Source organism: Lathamus discolor, chromosome 10, assembly GCF_037157495.1.
Source record: "Lathamus discolor isolate bLatDis1 chromosome 10, bLatDis1.hap1, whole genome shotgun sequence".
In the NCBI taxonomy this organism is placed as follows: domain Eukaryota; kingdom Metazoa; phylum Chordata; class Aves; order Psittaciformes; family Psittacidae; genus Lathamus; species Lathamus discolor.
In genome coordinates this window covers 19,665,310-19,692,370 of record NC_088893.1, presented here as the reverse complement: position 1 = coordinate 19,692,370, position 27,061 = coordinate 19,665,310, and the positions used below count along the sequence as shown (strand labels likewise).

At 49.7% G+C, this 27,061-nt stretch overlaps 1 protein-coding gene and 2 long non-coding RNA genes across 4 annotated transcripts in view; 1 reads left to right on the top strand and 2 right to left on the bottom strand.

The window, feature by feature from the left end:
- Window positions 1–2,547: 2,547 nt before the first annotated feature.
- Window positions 2,548–18,658, bottom strand: LOC136020171 (uncharacterized). Its single transcript, XR_010615229.1, has 2 exons — window positions 18,173–18,658; window positions 2,548–3,875 (listed from the first exon to the last, which is right to left on the bottom strand). It is a non-coding gene; the product is annotated as an uncharacterized LOC136020171 (long non-coding RNA).
- Window positions 17,243–25,343, top strand: LOC136020172 (uncharacterized). The gene is made up of 2 exons (XR_010615230.1): window positions 17,243–18,651; window positions 20,443–25,343. It is a non-coding gene; the product is annotated as an uncharacterized LOC136020172 (long non-coding RNA).
- The window catches only part of LOC136020170 (organic cation/carnitine transporter 2-like), a 22,387-nt gene continuing 18,348 nt past the window's right edge, over window positions 23,023–27,061 (bottom strand). The window contains exons 7-10 of one of the 2 annotated variants that reach the window (XM_065690945.1): window positions 26,808–27,022; window positions 25,448–25,630; window positions 24,950–25,085; window positions 23,023–24,425 (exon numbers count right to left, since the gene is read on the bottom strand). In XM_065690945.1, the coding sequence (XP_065547017.1) occupies window positions 24,407–24,425; window positions 24,950–25,085; window positions 25,448–25,630; window positions 26,808–27,022 (553 nt within the window). In that variant the 3' untranslated portion in view covers window positions 23,023–24,406. Of the gene's footprint in view, window positions 24,431–24,949; window positions 25,086–25,447; window positions 25,631–26,807; window positions 27,023–27,061 lie in introns of both variants that reach the window. The other variant, XM_065690944.1, reaches the window with a different exon arrangement.

The window sequence follows — 27,061 nt, the reverse complement described above, 5'->3', positions numbered from 1 at the left end:
CCAACTGATTTTTTTCTGTTGAAGCAGCACCAAGGCTCCTGGCTAAAACCAGCATTGAACTGTGCGAGTTTCTGTACAGATACTGAGGTGTGCTTGGTCTAACAGCCTCGGGGAAAGGACACACAAAGCAGGAGTAAAAATTATCACCCAGACCCCGTGTTTTGCACCATCACCAGAACCACCTTCCTCCCCCTCCTCACCATTGTGCATTGTGACCCCCAACTGGCAGCACCATCCCTGGTGGCAAATGAGGCCCCTGGGCACTGTGGTGGGACCAGCACTAGTTAAATACACCGAAAAGACACAAACAGCAAGGCAGGGGTGAGCTGGTGGGAGTGTGACTGCACCTATCACTTGGCCAGCTCCGGCCTGGTTCACTGCAAGGATCCCAGCAGCTTCCTAATGATCTGACACACACTGTACAGGGTATTTGAGATACCAGTTGGTGTCCGCTTAAATGTTAAAGGTCAGGGAAGTGGCCCAAAGTTTGGTGAAAGAGAAAAGAAAGAAGGGTCTAGCTAAAAACAGTAGGGAAAGTCAGGTGCGAAGGAGAGGGATTATCCCCATGGCCAGATAGCACGGTGTAAGTATTTTACTCTAGCTTGCATTGCTTGTAGTCATAGAAATATAGAAAGGATGATAAATGCCCATTTGAAGACAAAATGCAATAGGAATAGCAGGGACTTAATTTGAAATAGCTGAAGTATGTCTTGGTCCCAGGCTGAGAGATCCTTGGCAAGCAAGTGGTGAAAAGGGCTTGAAGTCGATGAAAGAGGCAATATGAGGCAATGGGAACTGAAGCAATATCTGCTGGTGGGAAAAGAGAAGTGGCCAGGATATTTCTCAGCTGGTTTCACATCCAGGCACCTCCCATGCACAGTCACTCCTGCTTTATAGTAAGTGGGAAAGCGAGAGGTCTGAGCCAGGCTCTACGTCACCAAGGGTATAAGGATGCCAATGGAAACACCATCATCGGGTGGGAATGATTCATGGAGCACTTCATATTGAAGACACCATTTTCCCTCTTATTCAAAAGCCGCAATAGGGAGAATAACCCCTCAGTTGCAAAGTCTGGCTTCCTGCTGGCACGCTTGAATTGTTTTCTACCCAAGGGAGAAAACATTAAAACCAAAAGGATTGTTGCTTATGTTGGTATTAAGGACTATTTTGGCTTACTAAATGAATGTGTAAGTGATAGGAGTAAGATGCAGAGTAAAGAGCATTGCAGGCGTATAGGACACATTGCAGCTTGGTACCCAAATGCGGATGGATGCCAGGAAGAGTTACAGAAGTGCTGGGGCAAATTAGCACTGAGCTCCTATGCAGCAGCAGAACTCCCTGGCTGAAGCACCAGAAGTTGCTCTGGGATATGGGTTCATACTGGTCTCGTACATGGGGATCACAAGACACCCCCAGAATAAAGTAACCCCCGACTTGTGCCCATGGGGCCAGCACAGGCCAGCACAGAAGGCTGCGAGTAGGGACACTTGCACTTGTTCTGGCTGTAGCACCTGCATCACCTCCCTCCAGATCTGTAGTTGTGTGGGTTTATTTTAGAAGACCCAAGTACAGGGGCAGGTTTATGTTTCTGCTTACTTATATTTACATCATAAACCACATAAATACACCCCAGCACCGCAGCAACCAACTGCATGAGCCAACAGACAACAGCCTTCCTTGGCTGTACCCAGAGACTGGGCTTGGTTTAATTCCTAACATAACTCTGCCAAACAGGGACTTCCTGCTTCTTCCTATTGTAACTCAGGGTGTTGTATGCTGCCTAAAAACACATTTGGAGAGGCTGTTTTATTGCAGGTGTTTCTTCAGTACCAGTTTGTAACTTACATTCTCACCTATCAGCTGCTTCATCTCAATCTGCTTTGGAATTTGGCAGCGAAGTTTAACGAGGTTAAAGTAAAATCTCTCACAGATTAAGAAGGAAAAAGCTGTTTGGATTTTGAAAAGAAGGGTTTAAAGAGTGGGTGCACAGATAACAGCAGTGAGAAAGGGAAGTGCTGCTTGTAGCTGATGGGGGTCCTGCGCACAGTGGCTGCGGCTTCCACCCCGAGCAGCTCTTTACCTTCCATCAAAGGGGAATCTGGTGTCTCCACCGCCACCACCTAACGCAGGATTTCTAGTGCAAAGGAGGAAACCCGCATGGCTGGAAGCACAGGGTAACACAATTAATTCAGAGCAGAATGCAGGGGGTTTGCGCCCACCGCAGCCTGCAGGGATGGAGGAGGGCAAGGAATGAGTGTGACCCAGCCACACGGGTTCTGTGTTGTGTCCCCATCTTAAAACGCATAACAGAGACGATGCAATTCACTACAGGTCTGTTGTTCACCATCTTCTATCAGAGTCATTCAGAAACACCAGCAGGGACCGGTGAAGCAGCAATACGATGACTGAACTTACACTCACCTCTAAGCAGCCTGGGAAACAGTAACCACAAACTTGAAGTGAATATATCCAAAGCCACAGGGGTTTTGCCTCTTTTTTCCTCCCCCCTCCACCCCCCCCCCCCATTTTTTAGCTCATCAGCCACCATACTTTATAAATACATTTGTAATACATCAAAAAAGCAGAACTGAAAATTCCAGAGGTGCATTTTATGCAGTATGAAATGTGGTCATCTCCAGTTTCATATCTTAAATCTGGCTTTTGCTGTATTCCAGTATAAGACTCAGCTTGAAAGGAGCTGTATAATGGCCTATATGGACAAATGTTACATATACAAAGGAGAAATGAATCCTGCCAGCATCCTTGAGGAAATCTGCATCTGAAATCTGAACTAAAACGTGAATCTTCAAAGTTTTTTTTTTCCCAAAACCTGTTTTATTAAACTCCTCTTTAACATCCTTAATTTAATTTTCAGTGCAGATGGTGCTACTTATCAAATACTTTCTAAATAATATCTGAGTAGGTATAGCACTGTATTTTAGGACAAGAAACCTACGTATAGTTGCTCAGTCAGTGAAGTCCCTGTTTCAAACCTCCTTCAAATAGTGTGACAACCCCAGAGGATTATACTGTCGAGATGCAATATACACATTCATTCCACCATGTCCCCATGTGCCTGTGGGAATGTGAGCTTTACATTCCTGATACATTCAAAGGCCAATTACTAATGAACTAAATAGTTCCAGGAAGGCGAAGCGTGCTCCTGAAGAGAGGGATTGAAGTGGGATGAGTTCGTTCAGCCGAGGTTGGTCTTTGTTTTGCACTAGGCAGGGGAAGCCCTTGCTGGGATCCCTGGTTTTGGTCATTTGGCCACTGCAATCCAGATACCTGCTAACGACCTTGGTAGGGTCAGAGTCTGAACGTCAGCGAAGGTAAATCCAGCAGTAACAGACACAGACAAGGTCAAAACCTCCGACAGCAACGCGATGTGAGGTGGGAACTGTCCTCCATTGCCTCACAACACGGCTGCATGCCGAGGCAGTTGGCTGGTTCCATCAGAATGAATCCACTTCTCTGGAAGTGACCTAAAACCGCACAGCTGGAATGCCAGCATTCCCAAAGCTCCCACAAAGAGCAGGCACGGGCTGTGTTCTGGCTGCAGGAGGCATGAGAGATGCCAGAATTAAGATCTTAATCTCTCCCAGTTGCAAAGCACATGGCTGAGAGCCTGGATGCAGGATCAGGATTGACTCAGCCGACTTTCTTCCACTTTTCCCTGCCGTGTCCCCATGTCACAACAGCCACCCAACAGCCGCTGCATGGTGAAAGCTTCCCGATGGCCATTGCCCAGCCTCCGGGTGTGCAGCCCATCAACTGCGGCTCCATGAGCATCCACATCCCTGCTTCCAGTGGGGAGGTTTCCCAGCTCTGGCTTCATCCCGTGCCTCTTTTGGCTATAAACCGTGTATCAGGAGCTGTAAAGAAAGGGACAACATTAACATATTGAATATTACTGTATTCCGAGATCAGCTGATAAAAAGTATTCTTTCTTTGCCAAAATGTATTAATTTCTTTACATGCCAATACCCATTCTCCCTGAAAATGTTTAATTTATATATACATATAGACATATATATACATATAGACATATATATATACACACATATATACATATATACATATATATATTTACACACACACATTTTTACCACACTGGTACCAAACCAGCTGACAGTGTTACCTTCAGTGGACAGCAGGGCCTGCCCTGCAGAAGGCATCACCTTCTGACGTGAAGATGGAGAACTGCATTTTCTAATGCTCCTACCCTGAGGTCACTTCCAAGACAAAGATCCTCCCCTCACGGTCCAGCTGGAAGGTGAAAACCTGAACTGGGAAGTCTAAAACTTCTGTAACCCTCCACCAAGAGCTGTGGGGGTCCTCGCAGAGCCTCTGCTTCCCCAGGGTTTACCCATTTCTGCCTACCCAGCTCACTGTGAAAAGCAACTCCACATATTCCTCACCTCCTGTGCTGTCTAAAGGTGCTTTTACTGTCTAAGATCTGCTTTCTGCATGACCCGAGATAACGCTTAGACACTTGGATGTAACAACATCCAGCTTGTACCAGGAACGAGCTGGAGGTGTCCGGCCGTGCTGGGACTTGCAGGCTTTCCATGCCTTGTCCTGTGCATCACAATGACTAATGCAGGGCTTGCTGCTGGCTAGGAATAGAGCAAGGAGGTATCTGAAGCTCTGGAGTTTATGGCTACCCAAGCAATGAAACTCAAGTACATTGCATACAGTGAGAACTGCGAACCAAGACAAGGAATTCTGTGCTGCTGAAGAGCCAAGAGATGGCTCTGGCATGGGGCTAAGCTCCAGCCTTCAGCTTTATTTCCATCATTTTAGCTTCTGGAAAAGGGAACGTAAATAAGTGGTAGATCAGATTGTTCTGGTGCTCTAAAACATTGTACTTGGTGTGTGTTTCAGATTATTTTCTTTCATACATGCAAAGGCACTGCTTAATGCTTTCCTGCTTAATGCTAACCTAAAACACACCCGCCGGATGATGTAAAATTCCTTGACCAATATTAATAAGCAACAACCATCAACCACTCAAAAGAAGTTTGGAAATAGCTGGCGCAAACCCCAGGACAAGCCCTTTGCAGAAGCTTCATCACTTCTCAGCCATTTCTGTTCAGGTAGGATGGACTCAGGCATCATCCTGGGAAGCAGCTGTGGTTGTATCCTGCATTTACAGGGCTTCCAAGAATGTTTCGGCTGAATTTCCCTGCACAACAGCGAGGGCTGGTGGCAGTCCTACTTTTTTATGGAGTCAGTGGAAAGCCATATGAGCTGGCATCACTCCCACAGCATCCGTCACCTGCGCCTTGTACACAGCCAGCACTGGTTAGCAATAAAAAGCACATGAACATAAAGGGATGACTCAACTACATCATGAAACAAGACGAAATCAAATACTTCAATGTGCAGAGCATTGTTTGTCTCAAACAACTAAAACCAATGTTGAAATCTGAGTTGTTTGGAACTTGCACATCACCGCGCTTTTGTCTCAGGAAACGTGATTTAGATCAAAAGGGAATTTCCCACCAGCATAAATCACCCCATATAAATACGAAATCACAATAAAGTGTTTCAGTTGTGTCTATTATAACAAGAAACCCCACCAAGAGCAGCTGCCCTGTGGAAATGAGCTGAAATACTTGGGGTTTCCTCAGCCTCTGACCTGGGTCCACCTGAGCCACCATCAACCCATGAAGTTTCGAAGGACCTTTTGCACCTCCTGACCTCATTTCTGTGGTCAGAGTCCTCAGCCAACCTGCACCACTCACAACACGATGTATTTAAGCTTTAACTTAACCTTGGTGCTATCCCACAGATGCTCATGGCCACAAACAAGACTGTTCCCAGGGGATGCAGCCCTGTTTCCTGATGCACCCTGCCCTGTTTTGATACTAAGGAGCCCCACAGCGAGTGACTGCCCCCAAAGAGGGGCTCACTGGAGACCCTTCCTATGCTGTATTTAGAAAGGGTGACTGAAACCCCTGACAATATGGATTTTCAGCTTCACACCTGGCAAATTCTTTTATCTCCATTAACACCCATTAACACACTGACAAGACAAGAAGAAAACATCAAGACCGACTTACATAATACCACTAATATCAGTAGGTTGAGTCACAGAACTTATGTCAAAGTTTCCTGCAGGGACTGTTTCGTTTGCATATGGCTTTTCTTGTCCAAGCTCAAGCAAGCACCCTTTGAGCCCATCTAAAACCAAGCCAAGAAACACAAGCTTGAAGTTGACCTTCAAATGTGGGAGATGATAAAGGAGGCAACTTCACCAAACCAGAGCGAGCCCTCGCCATGAGCTGTGGCATCACCTTCCTCCCCTCACCCTGCTCCTCACGCTTCAGCAGAAGCCGCAGCTCTCTGAAGCTCTGCTCACCACGGCTCAGCCTGGGTTGTGCAGCTATTTCCAGCCCTGCCGCTGTACAGCGGCCAAGTTCACAGACTTATTTATGTGATTTTTCAGAACTTCCTCCGAGTGTCTCTTTTTTTTCCATACTCAACATTTTTGCTCTTCCTAGGTCAACCAAAAGGCATCTTTGCCTTGGCGTCGTGCCTATCTGCGTGCTCCAGTCGCCACAGTTCTTATGGTGGGTGCCAGCTCCTGGGATAGGGTGGAAAAGGCTGAGGAGCGGGGACCCCACTTATTTACTAAGAGCCCATCAAAAACTATCTCTGTAGAGCAGATCCAGCCCCTTCAGAGCTAAAAGGGTAAGGATTTGGGTGCTTCCTCATGGGAAGGCCATTCCCAGGCAGCTTCCAGCTGGGTACATGCTTTGCAGACTGAAGGTAGTGCTGCTTTTCTTCCATTTTAATGCCCACTGTGGGGCCTGCATTGAGTTCCCCATCCTGCTGAGGACTTCACTGAGTGCTGTTACATGCCAAAGCTCTGAGTTATTGCCCTGCTTGAAGGCAGAAAGGAAAGCAGAGGAAATGACATTGGTGGGGTATAAGTGCAGAAGTGTCGTGAGCAGACACATGCTCCAGTGGTTGCTACCAACATCCTGCCAAGGGCAGGAGCTCTGTTTTCTGACAGATCCCCAGCTCCAACCCTGTGGTACACAAGGTCCACGCAAGACTCTTGGATGCACATCGAGTGCAGATAAGAAGCTTGCACATGCCAGCTTACAACAGCAGAGAATTGACCTCTTTAATCCCCTGCTCTCATCTGTTAATAAAGCACAGCAAGTAGGTTTGGAGGTGCTGGGTTCTGCTGAACTCAGGCTCCAAAACCAGCTCCAAGTCCCAACAGCCACAGAGAGAAGCTGCTCCCGGGGCTTTGCTCATTCACCCTCTTGGGTCCCCAAGGTCTGGGAGGGCTGCAGCTCCCTGCATGCAGAGCTCAGCGTGTAGGTATGAATACAACGCACCACGGGAGGAGCGGGTGAGCATACTTGTGTGATGGAAGCCACCAGGCTGAAACGTTCAGAGCATCAAACACCAGAAGACATTCAATCCTAGAATCCCAGGTTGGAAGCAACCTCAAAGATCATCCGCTCCAACCTTTCTAGGCAAAGCAAGACCTAGATTAGATGTCCCATTCGATGTACTCAAGTGTTTTTCTTCCTCTTATCAATCGCTGCTTTGATTCTTCAACTTTTTTCCTGCTTGACATGCAAATGCTCCCTCAAGCTCTTCCTGTTCTCATGTCAGGTGAATGCAGGCAGCTTTCTCACAGCAAAATCACCCAAAAGCTTTGAAACCTGAAAGACGCGGTAATGCCGAGGAAGAGAGAGTCCATACGCACCCTCAGCTCCTGATCCAACCCGGCCCAGCCTCTGGTGCAGCAGCAGAGGTGTGGATGAGGCACGAGGATAGACCATGCTGAATTCTCAGCTGATCCTGCAACACTCAGCTCCACCTTCATCCATGTTAATCGGGCATCACACACCTGCAAGTGCAAGAGGCAGAGCAGGGCTGCAGGAGGGATGGGGCACTGCGGGCAACTACTGCAGCCCTGAGGAACAGCCGAGTCAGCCTTGCACGGGATGAACTGTTGGCTTGTTGTGATGGTTTCAATCAAAATGCATCTGTTGGGAATTCACGTGATTCCAGGCTTTCCTGTGCGCCCCCCTCCCTTATTCCCTCCTTCCCTTAAAACGTTCAGTGCAGCATTTCTCAATGGTAAGTGCAATTCCTAAGGCTCCCAAGAGCCCGGATACCTGGTGAGGATACGACGTCAATGAGGATGAGCTAAAGCCATCGTTCACAGCTCTGGCAGACAGAGCGCCCTGCGTGCAGGGGGACCTCAGCCCCGCACTCCTGCCTGCATAGAAGAAAGCAGGAGGCAATTCAAAGGCAATTACTTGAGAACAATTAATCAGAGATGGGAAATAGCACACGCCAAGGGAGGTAACCACAGGAACATGCCTTTGGAGCTACCTGCCAGCACTGCAAGCGCCAGAGGGAGAGTTGGAGAATCAGTGCTTGGGCAACGGCTCATTCCTGAAGGAAGAATGCTTCATCTCGGGAGCATCCGAACATCTTCTGCTTCTATCACCTTAATCAAGCCTTAATTCATTCTAGCAATTAAATTAAAACAAGAAAGCAAACGCAGGAGTATGGAAAACCTAAGCTGCCTGCCTAGATAAGTAACTGATAATTTCATTCACCTTAATCCCGTGAACCAACGCTGCAATGAAGTTCATGGTGGGAACTCTCTACATCAACAGGAAGCATGAAGCAACGCTCGAAGCTGAAGATTAGCATCAGGAAACCTGCTGCTATTTGCTTTTCCTCTCTATTCTGTACTTTCATCATCTATAAAACAGGAATACCGACACTCTTGCTAGCCTAGTGATGCATACTAAAACAATTCATTGATGTTTATGGGGCAATCAGAGAGGTTCAGATGAAAAGGGCTGAAGATATGAAACCGCAAAAGGCTGCAAATGCTTCACATGCGCCAGTGCCCCAGGGCTGCAGGATTGCTCTGCAAGGACCAAACCAGGGCAGGGCAGTGGTCTGGAAGCAAAGGAGACAAGGCTAAAAGCTATGGCTAAGGACCTTGGGAAGCGTCCCAACTGAATATTCTTTTTCAAACCTATTATGTTGCAAGGCTGTCAGAGATCCATAACGGGAAGGCTTTATTTCCCCCTCACTGCCCAAAAGTCAGGCTGACTTGGACCGTTTCTTCCTGTTGCTGGACAAGAAAAGATTCTTCCCATGGCAGCTGGAAGGGTTATTTCAGGGTGAGCCTAGCAAGGCTAAAATGAAACGAAATTACACAAATAAGTCAGGAAATGCGGGTTGTAACACAGCTCCGAAGCGCTGGCTGCGTTTGTTAAACAGCCCTGATTAAAGCTAAGAGGTCTCCATCAGCAACTTGTGATGCTGCAGAGCAGGATTAATTCAGCAAGAGAGTTCCATTTTTTTATGAGTGAGTTTTACAACACCCGGACGTGAGAGCAGTTTTCTGTGTACAGCCCAGCAGCCAAAATTACCTCTGCTATTAGGCCGCAACCCACTGGGTATGCAGCACACTGCCCACTTCACTGCGTAAGCCCGAGGATGAGACAAACCTGTTCCGTCAATCTGCTTGGTTTGACAAAGCGCTTTGCTTGCAGTCATTGTGCGATTTCCAAGGAAGCTCCCTCAATGATGCTTTTAATTTCCAGTAGGTTAAAATGCTCCTGCAGCATCATCATAGAATCACAGAATGGTTTGGGGTGGAAGGGATCTTAAAGCTCACCCAGCTCCAACCCCTGCCACGGGCAGGGACCCCTTCCACTGGAGCAGCTTGCTCCAAGCGCCATCCAAAAAAGCCGAGACAGTTTTGCTTTGCCAGTTTTCCGGCAAAAGGGTTTGCACTGGTACCCCGCTATGGGCTTGGCTGCTCCCTTTGTCCAGACCAACCCAAAACAGCCTCTGCCCGGCTGTTTGCTGCTCAGCTCCGCTTCCCACTGATTTACAAGAAGCAGTATTTCCCATCCTGGTGACTCAAGGTTCATGCAGCACATCACAACTTCTTATTTATGGCATAGTGACCCTTCACCTGGCTCCAAGGGTACCTGGCACTACCTACCCTGCCAGGCTTAAAGCAACCATGGCCACTCCTCACCACAGGAACCCTGATCATCGTGATTGGGTTTGTTCCCTCAAACCACAGGATTTACTCTCAGGGCGTCTAATTCCTGCTAATTCAGCCTCTCCCACCTGTGACCAGGGCAGTGTGGGGCTGTACCCACTGTGGTAGAGGCACCCACAGAATTCTTCCTTGTGAGGGTGCTGAGGCGCTGGCACAGGGTGCCCAGAGAAGCTGTGGCTGCCCCATCCCTGGCAGTGCTCAAGGCCAGGTTGGACACAGGGGCTTGGAGCAAGCTGCTCCAGTGGAGGGGGTCCCTGGCACGGCAGGGGTTGGAGCTGGAGGAGCAGGATGTTCTTTCCAACATTATACCAGCAACAGAGGAAAGCTCCTGCTAGCACGGCCTCAGCCATCAGGGCTGTTTCTGCACTGCCATGCACTCTGCTCTCAGAAACAGCAGTGCCAAGAGGAAACCAGACACGTACACAAAAACACATCCAAATCAAACACAGCAACGCTGCAAGCCCGAACAAACAGAAAGCTCACTTGGAAGCTACAATCCTTCCTGCTCAAGGCCATAACACAGCCATGGGGCTCACCCTAACACAGCCACGGGGCTCACCATAACACACTCATGGGGCTCACCGTAACACAGCCATGGGGCTCACTGTAACACAGCCATGGGGCTCACCATAACACACTCATGGGGCTCACCATAACACAGCCATGGGGCTCACCGTAACACAGCCATGGGGCTCACCGTAACACACTCATGGGGCTCACCATAACACAGCCATGGGGCTCACTGTGACACAGCCATGGGGCTCACCGTGACACAGCCATGGGGCTCACCATAACACACTCATGGGGCTCACCGTAACACAGTCATGGGGCTCACCGTAACACAGCCATGGGGCTCACTGTAACACAGCCATGGGGCTCACCATAAAACAGTCATGGGGCTTACCATAACACAGTCATGGGGCTCACTGTAACACAGCCATGGGGCTCCAACAGATAGATATACCATTTTTCCCCCCTAAAACTGTCTCCGTTCTGTTGATGCTGGCTGGGAGACAGCATCCTCCATTCCTCTCAAACACACCAAACAAAACCCGAGCTAATGGCGTGAGTCCTGTAATCAAGGTCACAAGCCTGGGTTTGCTGGTGTGCAGCCGAGCGTTATACCCAGCGCAGGACTCATTTAAACTTCATCTAAAACGGGCTGAGTATCAAGAAGCTGCAAGAGTTTGCTTATCGGGAGGAAAAGCGCTTTGGGAATGCTTTCCTCTCCAAAGGAAAGAGCGAAGTTGGAAAGCTTGAGGGTCCGCTGGAGTGCTGCATCTAAAGGAAGCTGCAGGGTGAGCCGTGATCTGCTGAAGTCAATGGCAAAGCTCCTCTCCATCTGGGGCTATACCCAAGCAGGGAGGAGGGTAGTTCAGAAAGAGGAGGGAGGGCTCACTGCTCAACCCCTGCAAACACGAGAGTCATTTCCCAGCTGAGAAACTCACCTGGGGCATCAGTGCCTTAAAATAGCAGCGGTGACTCCACCATGGCAAACAGCAGCCGCTCCCTGCACACAAGGGATGCACACTATGGCAAACAGAGGGTTCTCTCTAAACAAGGAACTCAGCATAAGGAGGACTTGCATGTTGGGTTGTTGACACAAGAAAACCTGCTTCAGCTCATAAGTCTGTTGTTTGCTTGATAGAGAAGAAACCAAACTGGCTTTGAACTGAGTGCTGGCAATAAGGCTCAGCAGCTCAGGCGGGACAGCTCGGGATGTGGATGGAGAGGAGTGGGAGTTTGCGCTACAGCTGCTTGGAAAATGCAGAATCACAGACTGTTGGATTGAATCATAGACTCACAGAATAGTTTGGGTTGGAAAGGACCTCAAGATAACCCAGTTCCAAACCCCTGCCATGGGCAGGGACACCTCACACTAAACCATCCCACACAAGGCTTCATCCAGCCTGGCCTTGAACACTGCCAGGGATGGAGCACTCACAACCTCCCTGGGCAACCCATTCCAGTGCCTCAGCACCCTCACAGGAAAGAATTTCCTCCTTAGATCCAATCTAAACTTCCCCTGTTTCAGTTTGAACCCGTTACCCCTTGTCCTGTCACTGCAGTCCCTGACGAAGAGTCCCTCCCCAGCATCCCTATAGGCCCCCTTCAGGTACTGGAAGCTGCTCTGAGGTCCCCACGCAGCCTTCTCTTCTCCAGGCTGAACAACCCCAACTTCCTCAGCCTGTCTTCATACGGGAGGTGCTCCAGTCCCCTGATCATCCTCGTGGCCTCCTCTGGACTTGTTCCAACAGTTCCATGTCCTTTTTATGCTGAGGACACCAGAACTGCACACAATGCTCCAGGTGAGGTCTCACAAGAGCAGAGCAGAGGGGCAGGATCACCTCCTTGGACCTGCTGGTCACGCTCCTTTTGATGCAGCCCAGGATACGGTTGGTTTCCGGGCTGCGAGTGCACACTCTGCTTCTGTTTCCTCACTTTCACTTAACTAATGTAAGCTCAATGGATCCCAGACTGGTTTGGGTTGGAAAGGATCTTAAAGCTCCTCCAGTTCCAACCCCTGCCATGGGCAGGACACCTTCCACTAGAGCAGCTTGCTCCAAGCCCCATCCAATATGTGCCAGCTGGAGAGGGATGCCCAGGGCTGGCAGGAGCTCTTAGGAAGGGCAGAGAGGAAGGGCTTTTCTGCAGGCGATTCCAGCTTAAAGTACCTGTGGGACACTCCCACACTATTACAGTGCACTGTTCTTCATCTACTGGAACCAATACAACCAGTTACAGCGGTGGGTAATACAAGTTAAAGCTCTTTTAGAGGCAGCTCTTTCAGAGCACCTTCCTGTGCTGTATTTATGCTGTTATGGGCAGGTTGTCACACACTCAACTTTTATTACCCACAGTGCTTGTGCAGAGGAAGGTGATGCAACGGCTACATGGGAAGTATGGGCTATTTCATACAATGCTGTTTATTGTGCCAGAAAAGACTCTCAAAATAGAATGGTTGCTGCTGCGGCTCCTGACCTCCTCAAAAGGCTTTTGGCTGTGCCTTTTCCTCCTGAAAGGGAGGCCAAAATGTCAGGGCGCAAAAATTAGTGCATGTTAGTGAGGAAGAGAAATGGAGCAGCAGCAGCAGCACTGCTCCTGCCCCGGGATCCTCCTCCCTGCACCCACTCTGGCTTCGCCTGGGGGCTGAACTCCAAGGGTTGAATGGATAGAACAATCCTTTCTCTCTATCTAATCTCTTCTCTGCCCCATTATCTCAGCCCAAACACAGGTTGTTTTCTCCACTGCTCAGTTAAACCCTCTCAGCAGCAGCAGCCGTGGCACTGCCTGGGCTGCAAATGGGGCTGGGGGAGCTGGTCCATCCTTGCCAAGGAGCAGAGGTGGCATTGCTCCCCCAGGAAAGGCTCACAGAAGGGAACCTTGATCCATGCAAATACCACACGTGGAATTCCAATGCCTGCCTGTTTTATGTCGTTTTCAGTCACCCTTCCCTCATAAGGGGCATACAATCAGTTCAGTTACACCAGCTCCAGCCATCTCCATCATCACTAACCTCACAAGAGCCTGCTGCATCCAGGCATGTTTCGTCATCCATCAGCAACAAAAAGACTTAAACCACAGCATAATACATTGACAAAACCAGATACAGGTGATAAACAGCAACTTATCAATGTGCGTTAAAAGCAGATGGGTATCACAGAGTCATGGACTGGTTTGTTTCAAAAGGGACCTTAAAGCTCATCTGGTTCTAACCCTTGCCACGGGCAGGGACACCTTCCATTGGAGCAGGTTGCTCCAAGCTCTGTCCAACCCTGAACACTTCCAGTGCCATCTTGCTGCTGCACATCCACTCGATCTAATAACAGATCACTAGAAGCAAAATCACATCACTCGACCTGCAATGGGGCTGCTCCGCAAAGCCACTTCCTCAGCAGCAGAAAGTCAGGGGCCGAGGCAAGCGGGGAGCAGAAAGCAGCGGCTGCATAAAGGAGCCAGCACACACGCTGCTGCTCTAGTGACAGTAAACACTAATGCAACCTTTCCACTGTGCATCCCATCTGGGGGCCAATATCCTCTGGAAATCATTAACTCCAAAAGTCTGCACAGACAGAAATGTGATAAATGGAGACCAATAAAACTCCATTTTCTCCAGATTAAAACCAAATTCTGTTTTCAGGCTTCTGGTGTACTCTCACTCTCAAAAGCCCAATGGTGTGGTCACCTTTCATGCACCTTGGTAACTCCTAAACTGTGGGACCTGCCTGTGGACACAGTGGGACGTGGACACATTGCTGCAGCATCTCCCAGGGGTTTGGTCCAGATGCACAAGGGAGGCCGGATTTCCCCGCTCTGCACCTTCCACCATCGGATGAGGCAAAAGCTGTTTCATCTGTAGAGTCAGGAGCAAAGCTGCTGATTCACATCGAGGTGCCAGCAGGCACCTCTGCTTCACACAGTGAAGTTAAGAGAACATCTACCGTAAATGAGATGAACCCTTTCCCGTAAACGAGTGGCAGAACTGGTTTTGCAGCCCTTGGGTCATGCCAGTTTGCTGACAGAAAACAAGGCACTTGTAAGGGAAAGCAAGTGGCAAGCGAGCTTGATTCAGCTTAATCACCGGGTTAATGAATTGTGCACCAGAGGAACACCGCTGAAGCTGTGTAACTTGTGTAAAACCTCCTTCAGTAGGGTTCACTTGAAACAAGAGCATCTCACCCATGAAACCATCGCCTCCAACAGCTGGTAAAGAAGAGAGCAGAAGCTGCCCTGAGGCTTTTCTCTGGACCACTAAGGTCAGTAAAGTCACACAAGGCACTCCCCTTCCTGCAGGGGCACAGTCTTAACGGGCAGAGAGTTATTTGGGCTCTTAACCTTAGCAGCACAAGGATAAGTTGGGGATATTGTTAGGGTGCTGAGGCACTGGAATGGGTTGCCCAGGGAGGTTGTGAGTGCTCCATCCCTGGCAGTGTTCAAGGCCAGGTTGGGCAAAGCCTTGGGTGCCATGGTTTAGTGTGAGGTGCCCCTGCCCATGGCAGGGGGTTGGAACTGGATGATCTTAAGGTCCTTTCCAACCCCAACTGTTCTATGATTCTATGATTCTATATACTTTGCTAAAGTCCTAGAGTGGTTTGGGTTGGAAGGGACCTCCGCAAGGGTGGCATTGCTGGAGGAGGAATAGAAGATACATCGATGGATTAGTGCGGATTGACGGGCTCATGAGCAGAGCAAGTGACTGCACTCATGAATGCAACTTCCGTCCTGCACAGCATGAACTGGGCAGCGAAATGTGGCTACAGGAGCTGTGTATCGCGATAAACTCATCTCATGTGTAAACAGAGGCTCCTTTGGCTGCCCTCAGACACCGACCCAGCGGGGAGATACGGGAGGAGTGATCCCACAGCAGCAGGCGCTGGCTCCGCTGGACCTCTGCAAGGCACAACAGCGCCAGGCAAGTAATAGCACGGTATCAAACCGGGCTGATCTTTACTAATCTGCTAAAGAATGACTGCAGGGCGAGTGTGTCTGAGCTCGGGGGGGAAGAACCTGCTCTTCCCTCCCTCAACCACAGCCTAGCGAGGGCAGAGTGCTCTTGACATCATCTCTGCTTGTTTCTTCAATCAAACCCACCCGTGCTTTCCCCACCCGACCTGGCCCACTTCTGCAAACCTCTCTTCTCCATCTCTTATACACACAACCGCCCTTCCAGGCTTCCTCCCGTCTCGCAGCTCTGCATTTGGCACCCGGCAGTGCTCCACAGCACCTTCCACTGAAAAGCCTGGAGCATTTAATAGGAACAACTCTATTTGGTTTATTTTAAGCTGTTGTAGCGGAGCTGGCCCAGGCTGGGGCTGTATTTGGCACACATCCACGGCTGCTGTGCAGCGATAAGTGGGGCTGCGACGGCAGCTTGAGATGAGACAGGAAAGGGTGGGACGGGTGTCAGCTCTTGAACAAGCCGTGACAAACATGGGGCAGGAGGCTGAAGCTCCTGACCTACCACACGTGACGAAAAGGCGACCACAACCCCCCGAGTCACCAAGGAAAGGAAGCCCCGTGATGCTGCCGACATACGTTATGGGGCCAAGAGTGGCACAGAACCAAAGCCAGTTGTGTTTTCATGTGTTTCCATGCTGCAGCCTATGTTAAAGCTCTTTGCTGTCACATCACAGCAGCGCCTGGCAAGTAACAGCATGGTATCTAGCTGGACTAATCTTCATTAATCTGCTGAAGAACGACTGCAGGGCTGGCATACCTGAGCTCTAGATGGAAGAACCTGCTCTTCCTCTCCTCAGCCTGAACTTGACCTCTAGCCCTGGGGATAAACCCAACACAAGGGTGAAGTCAATGGGCTCTGTGCAAGGGTCACAGGACAAGGAAGAGATGTGGCTGCCGCCCAACATCTCAAAGCCACTGCCTGAGGCTGCCTTTGGCTTCCAGAGGGAAAAGAAATGGGCAGAAACAACAAGGATCCATGCCCAGGCTTTGTGAGATGCGTGATGGCACTGGAGGTCTGGGCCCCAAGGCTAAGGCAGTCACGGTGGGCACAAGCTTGGCAAGGGCTATGTGTCACACAGCACAGCGATCGGGTACAGCCAGCACTGGGCTTAAACAACAACAGAGGAACAGCCCATGGAGGAAAAGGGACAAGCGCAAGCTGCACTTCCAGCCGGTGAGGGAAAAGGAGCTGAGCAAAATGAAGTGCGGAGGAAGGCAAAGAGGCTGGACATAAACCACGCACGCTTCCAAGTGCTCAGGGCAATGCTCTGGCACAAGACTTTGATCAGACTGGTAAAGCTGAACTCAGTGCATTCGTTTCTCCTGGCAGCTGCAATAGGACCAGCAGCCCCATATCCTCAACCTGAGCTGCTCCTCAAAGACCTCTCAGAGCTGCTGCTCTTCTTCCAGGACTCCTCAGGACCTGGAAGCTCTTCAGGGTGCCCTGCAGCCTTTTTAATTCACACCAAGGCAGAAGCGCACTGCGCTTGGCTCATACCAGCTTTTGAGCAGTGCTGGGCCTGACCGAGGTTGTTTTGCACTGCTGGACAGCTGATGGTGTTTGCCATCAGGGCAGTGTAAGGGAAGCATCACGGTGGGTGTCAGAATCATAGGATCCCAGCCTGGTTTGGGTTGGAAGGGACCTTAAAGCTCCTCCAGCTCCAACCCCTGCCACGGGCAGGGACCCCTTCCACTGGAGCAGCTTGCTCCAAGCCCCTGTGTCCAACCGAGCCTTGAGCACTGCCAGGGATGGGGCAGCCACAGCTTCTCTGGGCACCCTGTGCCAGCGCTTCAGCACCCTCATTTGTGTCTTGTCTGGAAGGGACATTCCCAATGCCACAGCCAGGCAGTGGCAGCACAGAGGACACCGGGACAGCCCCCAGCACACACAATAACCCGCAGAGACCTCCCTTAGAGCAAGGCAGCCCCAGTGAGGGCCGCAGTGACCCACACGCTGCTGCCCAGGGCTCTCCCCAGCCGATAGGCGCTGCTCTGGGCAGCTCCTGCAGCAGCACCCGGGGCCACGGGTGTCTTGCGGGTGCCACTGCCCTCTGCAGTCCCCAGCGGAAGGCACCAGAGCTACAATCATTACTTGACCTGACATAAACCGGAGGAATTAAAGCTCATAGGATGTGCAAATCATCTTACACTTGGGCAACAAAATCTGTTCTTCCTTCCCAAAGGCACATTCCTCGCTCGGAGCAGAGGAAAGCGGGGCAGGCAGCGCTGCTCCAAGGAGAGATCACCACCACCACGGCCGCCTGAGTCACAAGGGTCAGCCCTTGCCTCCCCTCTTGGCTGGGCTAGGATCAATAGATGCAGCAATGGAAGCCAAGCTGAGGCGCGCATCCAGGACGGAACACTTTCAGCTCAAACAACTGACACTGGCAGAGTTAAAAGCAACGAGAAACTCAAACCCAGGCACCTGGAGTGGGATGAACCGAACCTCCCTGAGCACGGGGCAGCAGTGCCCGGCTCCCTGCAGCCCTGCTAGCTCCGGGGGCACGTACATGAAGGACAGCTCCAGCCCCGAGGAGCCCCGGCAGCGCCGGGCAGAGCAGCGGGCAGGGACGGAGGAAGCGTTAGCACCGCCTGACCGGCAGAAGCAGCGCTGATTTCAGCCGCGCTCACACTCACCCGCGGCGGGGGAGGAGGAGGGAACCGCGGAGCCACGACGGGAGCCGGGGCCGCATCTCCCCTGACCCCGCAGCCCGGCGCCCGCTCCAGCATCCAGCTCCGTCCGCGATGCTCCCCCGGGCTCCCGCAGCCCGGTCCCGCTGCTCCCCGCAGCGCGGCTTGCGCGGGGTCCGCCGCTTACCTCCCGCTGCCCGGCCCCGCTCCGCAACGGCCCCGGGCTCCTTTCGCTTTCCCTTTCCCTGCGCAGAGGGGCCGGGCCCGGCCGCGGCCGCCCTCAGGGGAAGGGGCTGCGGGCGGCTCGGCTCTGGCCGGGGCGGAACCCGGAGCGGCGGCACCGCGGTGGGCGCTGGGTCAGAGCCTCCCCTCGCCCGCCTGGCTCCGACCGAGGCCGTTGCATCCCGGTGCTCGCCATGACCCGCAGCAGGCAGAGGGACCGCAGCCCAGCACCCCTCGAGATGCGAAAGAGCCGGCGCCTGAGGGTGAGGGGCGTTGATTTGGGACCGGGAGATGGGGTGCTTGGGATGTGGGGTGCTTGGGATGTGGGGAGCAACATGGGAAAACAGCGGCCTCCCAACAGGAGAACTCCTTTGAGCCAGCCCTGACTGCAAGTGTCAGCAGGAGCTGTAAGAACACTGGAAGCTTGGAAAGAACTACCCGAGCCACAAGATTTCTGATGGCTGAGGACAATTAATAGATAAATCAAAAGGGAATCAAGTCAATTCACCCCAGGGCCAAAAAGCCCTCCAGGTGGTCACAATTAAGGTGCCTCAGAAGCAGGGAGCCAACAGTGAAAGAGCTTCCCCATCCAACACAGCTGGAGAGATCCTCCCCAGATGTTGTGCTCTAGTCCTTCTGCACGCTCCAGGGAATGACTGCATGCTTCAGGGCTGGTTTTTCCAGGAATGTAATCCCTCATCTTGGCATTTCCTGCTTATCACTCCTGTTATTTACCTTGCCTCGAAGTAAAGCTGTACCAAGCAGCCAGCAGCAGGTAGCGCAGGGGGTTCTGAGCACAGCCCCTGTTTTGGGGTGTTTTCCCACTGGACACAAGGGGGAAATTGTTCACAGTGAGAACAATCAGCCATGGGAATAATCCCCTCAGGGAAGTGGTGGATTCCCCAGCATTGGACGCTGTTAAGATTTGGCTGGACATGGCGCTGGGATGCCTCACCTAGGTTGTGCTTTGCCTCGAAAGGTTGGACCAGATGACCCCTATTGTCCCTTCCAACCTGGGATTCCACGGTTCTCTTCACAGGAGCACTCGTTTCCACACAGGGCTGTGCAGAATGCACCTCACAGCCCCCCCCACAGAAGAATGACCCCAAATCCAAGCAGCCCCGCAGCACACAGGCTGCTGCAGGCTGCGGGGATGTCACATTCCTGGGGTGGTTTGCAAGGGGAAGAGCAAGGAGGGGCTGAGCCCTGGATGCCAGTGGCCGGTAGGGATTGCACAAGCGCTGCTGGCAGCTCCCCGTGGGGCTGCTCTTGTCCAGGCTGCCCCAGCCCAGCTCCCTCAGCCTGGCTCCAGAGCAGAGCTGCTCCAGCCCTCGCAGCAGCTCCATGGCCTCCTCTGGCCTCGCTCCAGCAGCTCCACGTCCCTCTTGTGCTGCTGCCCCAGCGCTGGATCGGGACTGCAGGGGGGGGGTCTCACAGAGAGCAGCAGAGGGGGAGAACCCCCAACTTGTTTCTTAAACATCCAATGCACCAAACTGAGCTGACCGTGCTGGTGGTACTGCTGCTTCTCCACGGGCACACAGCTGAATGCTGCACGTGGAGGGGAACCCCCCAGACTGAATGGAGCAGTGATGTCTGCACAGCTTGTGTGCTTGTTTCATCTGGGATCACAGAATCGTAGCACCGTTAGGGTTGGGAAGGACCTTAAGATAGAGTGAATTTTCTTCCCAGTAGCTGGTGCAGTGCTGTGTTTTGGCTTTAGTCTGAGAACAATGCTGATAATGCACCCATGGTTTAGCTGTTGCTAAGTAGCTTTTACCCTGATCAAGGACTTCCAGTCCTCCATAGAATGGTTTGGGTTAGAAAGGACCTTAAGATCATTCAGTTCCAACCCCCTGCCATGGGCAGGGACACCTCACACTAAACCATCCCACCCAAGGCTTCATCCAACCTGGCCTTGAACACTACCAGTGAGGAAGAGCACAAGAAGCCAGGAGGGAGCAGAGCCGGGACCCCTGACCTGAGCCAGCCAAAGGGGCATCCCACAATAGAGGATGTTATCTGAGTTATTAAACTGATCTTATCTCAACCCACAGGCTTTACCTTTTCCCTGATTCCTCTCCCCATCCCACCATGGGGGCAACGAGGCAGTGCCTATGTGGGACTTTGTCACCAGCCGGGTTGTCTCAGGCCATCGCTTGGCTTAGAGAAGTATTCAACAAAAGAATTCTGGAAAGCAGTCATTATAAATCATACAAGAGCAAGGAAGGTAAAGCCTGCAAGATCACCAAAAATGAAGCAGCTCTGCTATGCAAAATGTCCTAAAACATGAAGATGTAAAACACCCCAAAAACATGAAGATGTAAAATACCCCATATGAGAACGCTCCATTTTAAGATAATTCCAGAGGATTTTATTCTGAGTTTTACAAATAACAGTAATTTTTCTACAAAACCCTCAAGAATCAGTCTAGTTACAGGTAGGAACATTTACATTCTTAAAGACATTTCTACATCTTTCGATACACAAGGCTGTGGATGCCCCTAGTTTGAAGTACCCCGAGGGCATTTGTAAGTAAGGCATTGTGATGCCTGAGCCCATTCTAGGCTTTAATAAACCATTTACAACTGCCAGGATCAAGGTTCTATTCTACAGATCCTGAAATGGGTGTTTATTTGCACAGAGCATCAGTGTCCCCGCGTGCTTACTGCGCTCAGGGCCCCGCAGAGCGTTAAAGGGAAGTCTCTGTGGTGAGCCTGTGAAGCAGAACTCCCTTCCTCCACAGCAGCAGCAGCTCACAGATTTATCACAAAGCCTCTTGCAAAGGTAAATCCTGTCCCTCTCCCCTTACAAGGCATCACTCGCTGCTTCTTTGAGGATAACAGCAGCAAAAGCATTGACTTCCCCAGAGGGCAGCCCCTCTGCCTCAGCCAGCACACACCAGGCAAGACCAGTGTTCGGGAGCAATCAGATACCGGTACCAAACCCCATCAGCTCTTTACCAAAGGGACAATGTGTGTGACTCCCATCGGGATTCAAGGCACGGTGCAGCACCAGGACTTCATTCTGCAGGTACCACCATGCTTAGTGCTACAAGCCTTACCTCTTGCCAGCACTGATGCCACTCACATTTGCCAGTGGCACGATCCGGACCTTTCATCTGCACACAGATCGCCCACCTAAGTTCCTTCAACTTTTCGGCGATACCTATGAGCCAGATTGTGCCTACTCAGGAGAACAAGACCCTTGTTTTAGAGATAAACATGAAAAGAGCAGGATAGAAAAGGAATTACAGAGGTATCCATGATGCCACATTAAATACAGCTCATGTTTCGGACTCATACTTTTCAAAACATAAGCAAGGAAAATCCCACCATATTTTTTCATTGTGCTGGTGGCATTAGTCATACCCAGGAAATTCCCCTTTTTGCCAGAAAAAAACCCAATTCCTTCCCCTCTCCCTCTTTAGTAAACATCACAATACTTAAATATGCAAGAACAAAAGTCCCTCTGTCAAGGCACATACCTGGAGAGAACAGTGGATAAGAATCAAGAGCTCAATTGGACCTTAAATGGGCTCTGTGCCTTAGGACAGGAATTCCCATACTCGCTCCTGTCTCAGGGAAGCGGGGATCTTCCATTTCAGGATTGTTTTCTGAAGCAGTTTACAGGAAGAGGCTCACAGGCCCCAGTTGTTTACACTGGCAAGTGCATCCATTACAAGGAAGTCGGAGCTCAATGCGCTTTGCATCAGATTCCTGCGGTTATCAGATAACTCTCCTGCAACACACAGAAAAGCAGCAGCTTCTTAATGTTCCTGCCTCTAGAAATACGGTTTGAGAACCTCGTTTTAGGGTTTAAAACAGGCTCTTTCAGGTTTGCAATGAGTATTTCAAAGAAGCTGCTAGGCCTGAGAAATCGCATCATGTCTTTTGGGCAAGGGAGACCGGCTGTTAATGCACTCTCCCGCCATGTAACTGCATGATGTGCAGCGAGGCTTGCAAAATCCATCCTGTATTTCTGCACTAGCTTCAAACCCCCGCGCTGCATCTTAAACCTGTCAACTTGAACAGAAGCGACACTGAACCTGCCCAAGCGTTTGGATTTCTCTCCTTGGGAGAGCTGAGGGTATGAGCTGGTACCACCGGGCAACTTCCTGCTGTATCCAGAAACCAAAGTACTGAACAAGTAGGGGAGAAAACGCAGGGAAAGGGGAGCAAACCCTGTAGCTCAAGACACTGGTAGGAAGTTTAAGCAAACAAACCACTATATACAGTGTTTTCAGCTTTCTTGTTTCTGCAACAAGCAATCCCAAGGGCACACATCAGTCTGCCTGCTGGAATCAAAGTCCTGGTTAATGAGAGACGGGAATCAGCCAATGCCTATTGTATTCAGAAGACAGAACCAGTCTGGTCGTGTCTGTGACTTGTGAGGGTGCTGAGGCGCTGGCACAGGGTGCCCAGAGAAGCTGTGGCTGCCCCATCCCTGGCAGTGCTCAAGGCCAGGTTGGACACAGGGGCTTGGAGCAAGCTGCTCCAGTGGAAGGGGTCCCTGCCCGTGGCAGGGGCTGGAGCTGGAGGAGCTTTAAGGTCCCTTCAACCCAAACCAGGCTGGGGTTCTATGACACCTCCCGCAGCCAGGTCCCGCAGCAAAGTAAGGCCCTTAAAAGCTTTGGCTACAAAGGTTTAGGCTCTGTTTATTAAGTCTCAACAAGACAGAACAAAATACAGACAAGTGCCATAAGAGAGAAATCTTTCACCATTCACATCTGTCAAAGTATAATCAGAACAGCACAAACGAGATGGGGTGTACAGATACATTGCATGTATTTAAAGAAACACAAGTAATGCCAAAGGTGCTCCCATGACTCAATGAACAATTTCTTGGCAGATTGTCAACAAGATCTCTTTCTTTAAACAGGCTGAGAACAATTCAGTGATTACATGAGAGCTGAGTGAAATAACAGACCTCACAGTAGCTGTAGTGCTGGCACCTGAGAATCACGAGTGCTCAGAACCATGTTCTGAAGTTTGTTCTCAGTACGTTCCACCATGAGGCGAATACAGTGCCATAGATTAACACAAAACATAGCTCTAAACATATTAATTGTGTGCGTGTCAATGTGCACGTGTGTGAAAAGCACAGAGCAAGGACAGGAGAATTGTTTCCATCATCCAAATTGCACAGAAGACGTTAAAACAACAGGCACAAAACGTCCACCACCCATCAAAGCGGAACAACCAACTACCACCGCTCCCTCCACACACAGACAAAACCTGCATCATTTAAAGTAAGTCTGGCCTGGAAGCAGGCCACAGGCAGGGCCAGATGTAAACAGATTCACCATGCAGGTAGAGTCAAAAACCAGCATTGGAATCAAGTGAATTTCGTGAGCAAAGCTTCAGTGCTTACAAAGAGTTTGTGCAAGACAGCCCTTCCCATCTGTGTCGAGTGAGAACACACCAAGTTCCAGTTCACTCTCAAAATCTTTCTCTGCATCTTCCTGAATTTGGTAACAAACTCAGCATGTGCAAAGTCATTTGAGTGAGATCAGGGGCATGTTCTCGTCACCTCCACTTAATAAATAAGTTTCCTGTCCAGAGACAGAAGGTCAGGAATCAAACCCGATTAGCAGCTTTGTCTGGCAATTTTGACTTCTTGATGGGCATTAGCTATGGGGAAGGTTCACTGAGGGATCCAGGTACCTGCCAGCCCCTGAACTCATTTTCAAGCATCTTTCAGCTGAACTACACACAGGATTGCTCAGATACTGTTCATGGTACTGCTCTATTAAACCAGCTGTGGCTGACAAACCTCACTGAAGGCTACACACTACTGCTGCTCATATAAAAAGAGAATGTATGGAACACGGTGTTTAAATTAATAAATAAGGTTAAAATTACAGGAAGTGTTGCCACTAGCCCTTTCTAGAATGCATTTTAGAAGAAAAAGTCCATTTAACTTCCACTCCACCAGGGAAGCACACAGGAGTTCCATCAAAAAGCTGTGCTTTTAAAGATATCCGGATTTTCTTCTTCCTCCTTGGAATCCCTTTTGTTTCTAGAGGCAGGTCTGTATTCTAATCTGGGAAAAAAAAGAAAAGGAAATACAGAAAAAAAAGAAAGAAAAATCACTTAAAAAATAGATGGGGAACAGAAGAAAAAAAATCTTTGATACCCTGAGCCCTATTTGATATTACAGCCTCCTGATTTCACCGTCCTGTTGGCTTCAGTTGGACAGGTCCCTTTCCTACACCAGGTGTATGCTCATGTGCCACCTTCAGAGCAGTGGCAAAAGGTCAAAGGCTCTCAATGCATTTTTAGGTCAGTTTAACTAAACCGGAAGACTTCAGCCCTTCCCCAGTACTTTTAGAACCTAGGAAGATAGATTATAACCCACAAAGTGTCCCTACAAAGCAACACACTTAAGTGCATTCATGGACTTCTCTTCAGCCTTCAGAGTAAAATGATAAACTTGGAGCTGAGATGTCCAAAACATACACACTTGGGAAGAGGAATATGGCAATACTTGGGGAAGTCCATTCCCCTTCTCCATATAGAGAACAGATGTGTTAAGATCAGAAAGTGACACGGTGATACTTACCCTTTCACCAACAGCATTTGATCAATGGTGTCTGGAAGAGGCATTCCATAGCTTTCTGGCAGAAATAAAGTCAGAATTCCTGATAGCACAGTAAGGCTCCCCATCAAGATGTAAGGCAGGAATCGGTCATAGGCACCTAGCAGAATACATTAAACAAACAAGCAAGCTAGTATCAGTTCCAAGTCGCTGGTGATGTTTGTACCTAGGTACAGGGCTTTATCCATGCAAGACTTATGCCTTCAGTAGAAAACAACCCAACCAGCCCCCCTCATAGTCTGGTGTTCAAAGCATTCTTGTTATAAATGTGGGTTAAGGAACTCAAGAGACCAGGAAACAACAGCTGTAAGAGCTGTCCCTGTTCAGTCAGATTGTGAGTCTTCAAAGCATTTCTTGAGCAGGAGAAAAGCCCAATGACCTGCAGAGGCAAGACACTGATGTGGGCAGAAAGTACTGCTTTCCATCCACCAGCATCTCCCCCCCCCACAGGAGATTACCTACCGAGGTAAACGAAGTAAGGCGAGAGGATGCTGCCCAATCTAGAGGCCATAGAACTCGCTCCAACTCCCATGTTTCTCACTACTGTTGGGTAGAGCTCAGCCGTGTAAACATAAACTATTGAAAAGGCAGATGTGATCCCAAATTTCCCCAACATCACCAGCAGAATAGATAGTGCACGAATATCTGAAATCGAAACGCAGTAAGAACTTCAATAAAGCTCTGACAATTCATGGCATCTCTCAACTCCGTTACGTTTGTGTAACTCCTGCCTAATTCATCACAGTGTCTGGCATCTTTTTTCCCCTGTAGATCTCTACAAACATGGGCAATGTTCTTATGTTTTAATTCTTAATTCTTAGGACTCAACATTTTAACTTCCTCTTGGGCATGGGGCTTCCTGCCAAGCAAAGAATAAGGAGAACAGAGCAATAATGGGAGAGGTCCTCTCAGATTTCAGATCCTTGCTATTGCTCTCTACCCCTTTTTAATAAAGTGAACCAAGTTAAACATTTGAAAGAAGTTATTTTTGGTTTCCTGCTCTGGTTTCTCATTAACATTCTCAGCTGCAAGTCAATAATTTAATTATAGGAAGCTGGGTTGCCTTTAACTGGGACAGAGTTGAAAATGAAAACAGATCGTATTAGTGTGCAATTGATTCACAACACATCTATTACCTGTATAACATAAGCAAGGCAGCTCTTGCGCATTCTCTTGTTTACAAATATCAAAGCATAAACAAGTGCTAAGCAACAGCAACCCCCATCATATTCCATATCATTATCAGTAATGAGTGCATAACCCTATTAATCTAACTGTCCTGAAGATACATATGGTTTGATATCCAGTACATGTGATTTTGTCCTTTCCAGTTGCCAAACATTATCTTAGTTATTGACACCAATTCAGTACAAGCATCTTCGCCAAGCAAAAATGCTTCCACAATGACTCCCTTGAATATAACTCTTGAAACAAGCCATAAAGACACAGTCATTGACAGCTGCTTGGGAAGTAAGTCCTGCAGCCCCTTGGTAATCTCCTATCAAAGTCTGGTTTGTCTAGTCCTGGTTTTACACTTGGACCATACCAGGGCACCTTGTGAGGGATGTGCATGAAGGGCAAATCTGGACTACAATGCTAATCCCAACAGACCACAAAGCCAATGACCCACCTTTCAAAATGTATTTGAATTGACATGTTGTGTGAGCTCCTTGTGCAGCAGCACGGAGAACCAAGGGACAAAGACAGGAAATGAACATCTGTATTTAGTCCCCCTCAGGACACTTTTCCTCCACATCTGCCTAGCGCAGGGTACTGCACTTCATCTACCATACATATTTGAGATCAACTAACGATTCCATACGTGAAGGCACGAGCTGAATGAAGAGAAGAACACAGCCTCCCAAGAATAACGCAGCAGCCATTGAGTACCGTCGCGGGAGATTTCGAAGCAGCAGCCAGGAAATAATGTAGGCTGGAACTTCAATCACTGCCGAGAGGAAGCAGTTCACATAGACATCTCCGTGCAGGTTAGGTGTGTCAAGAGACAGTCCAAAATAACCAACAGAGATGATCATCCTGAAAGAAGCAGAATAACAGGATCACACTAATCTCTCT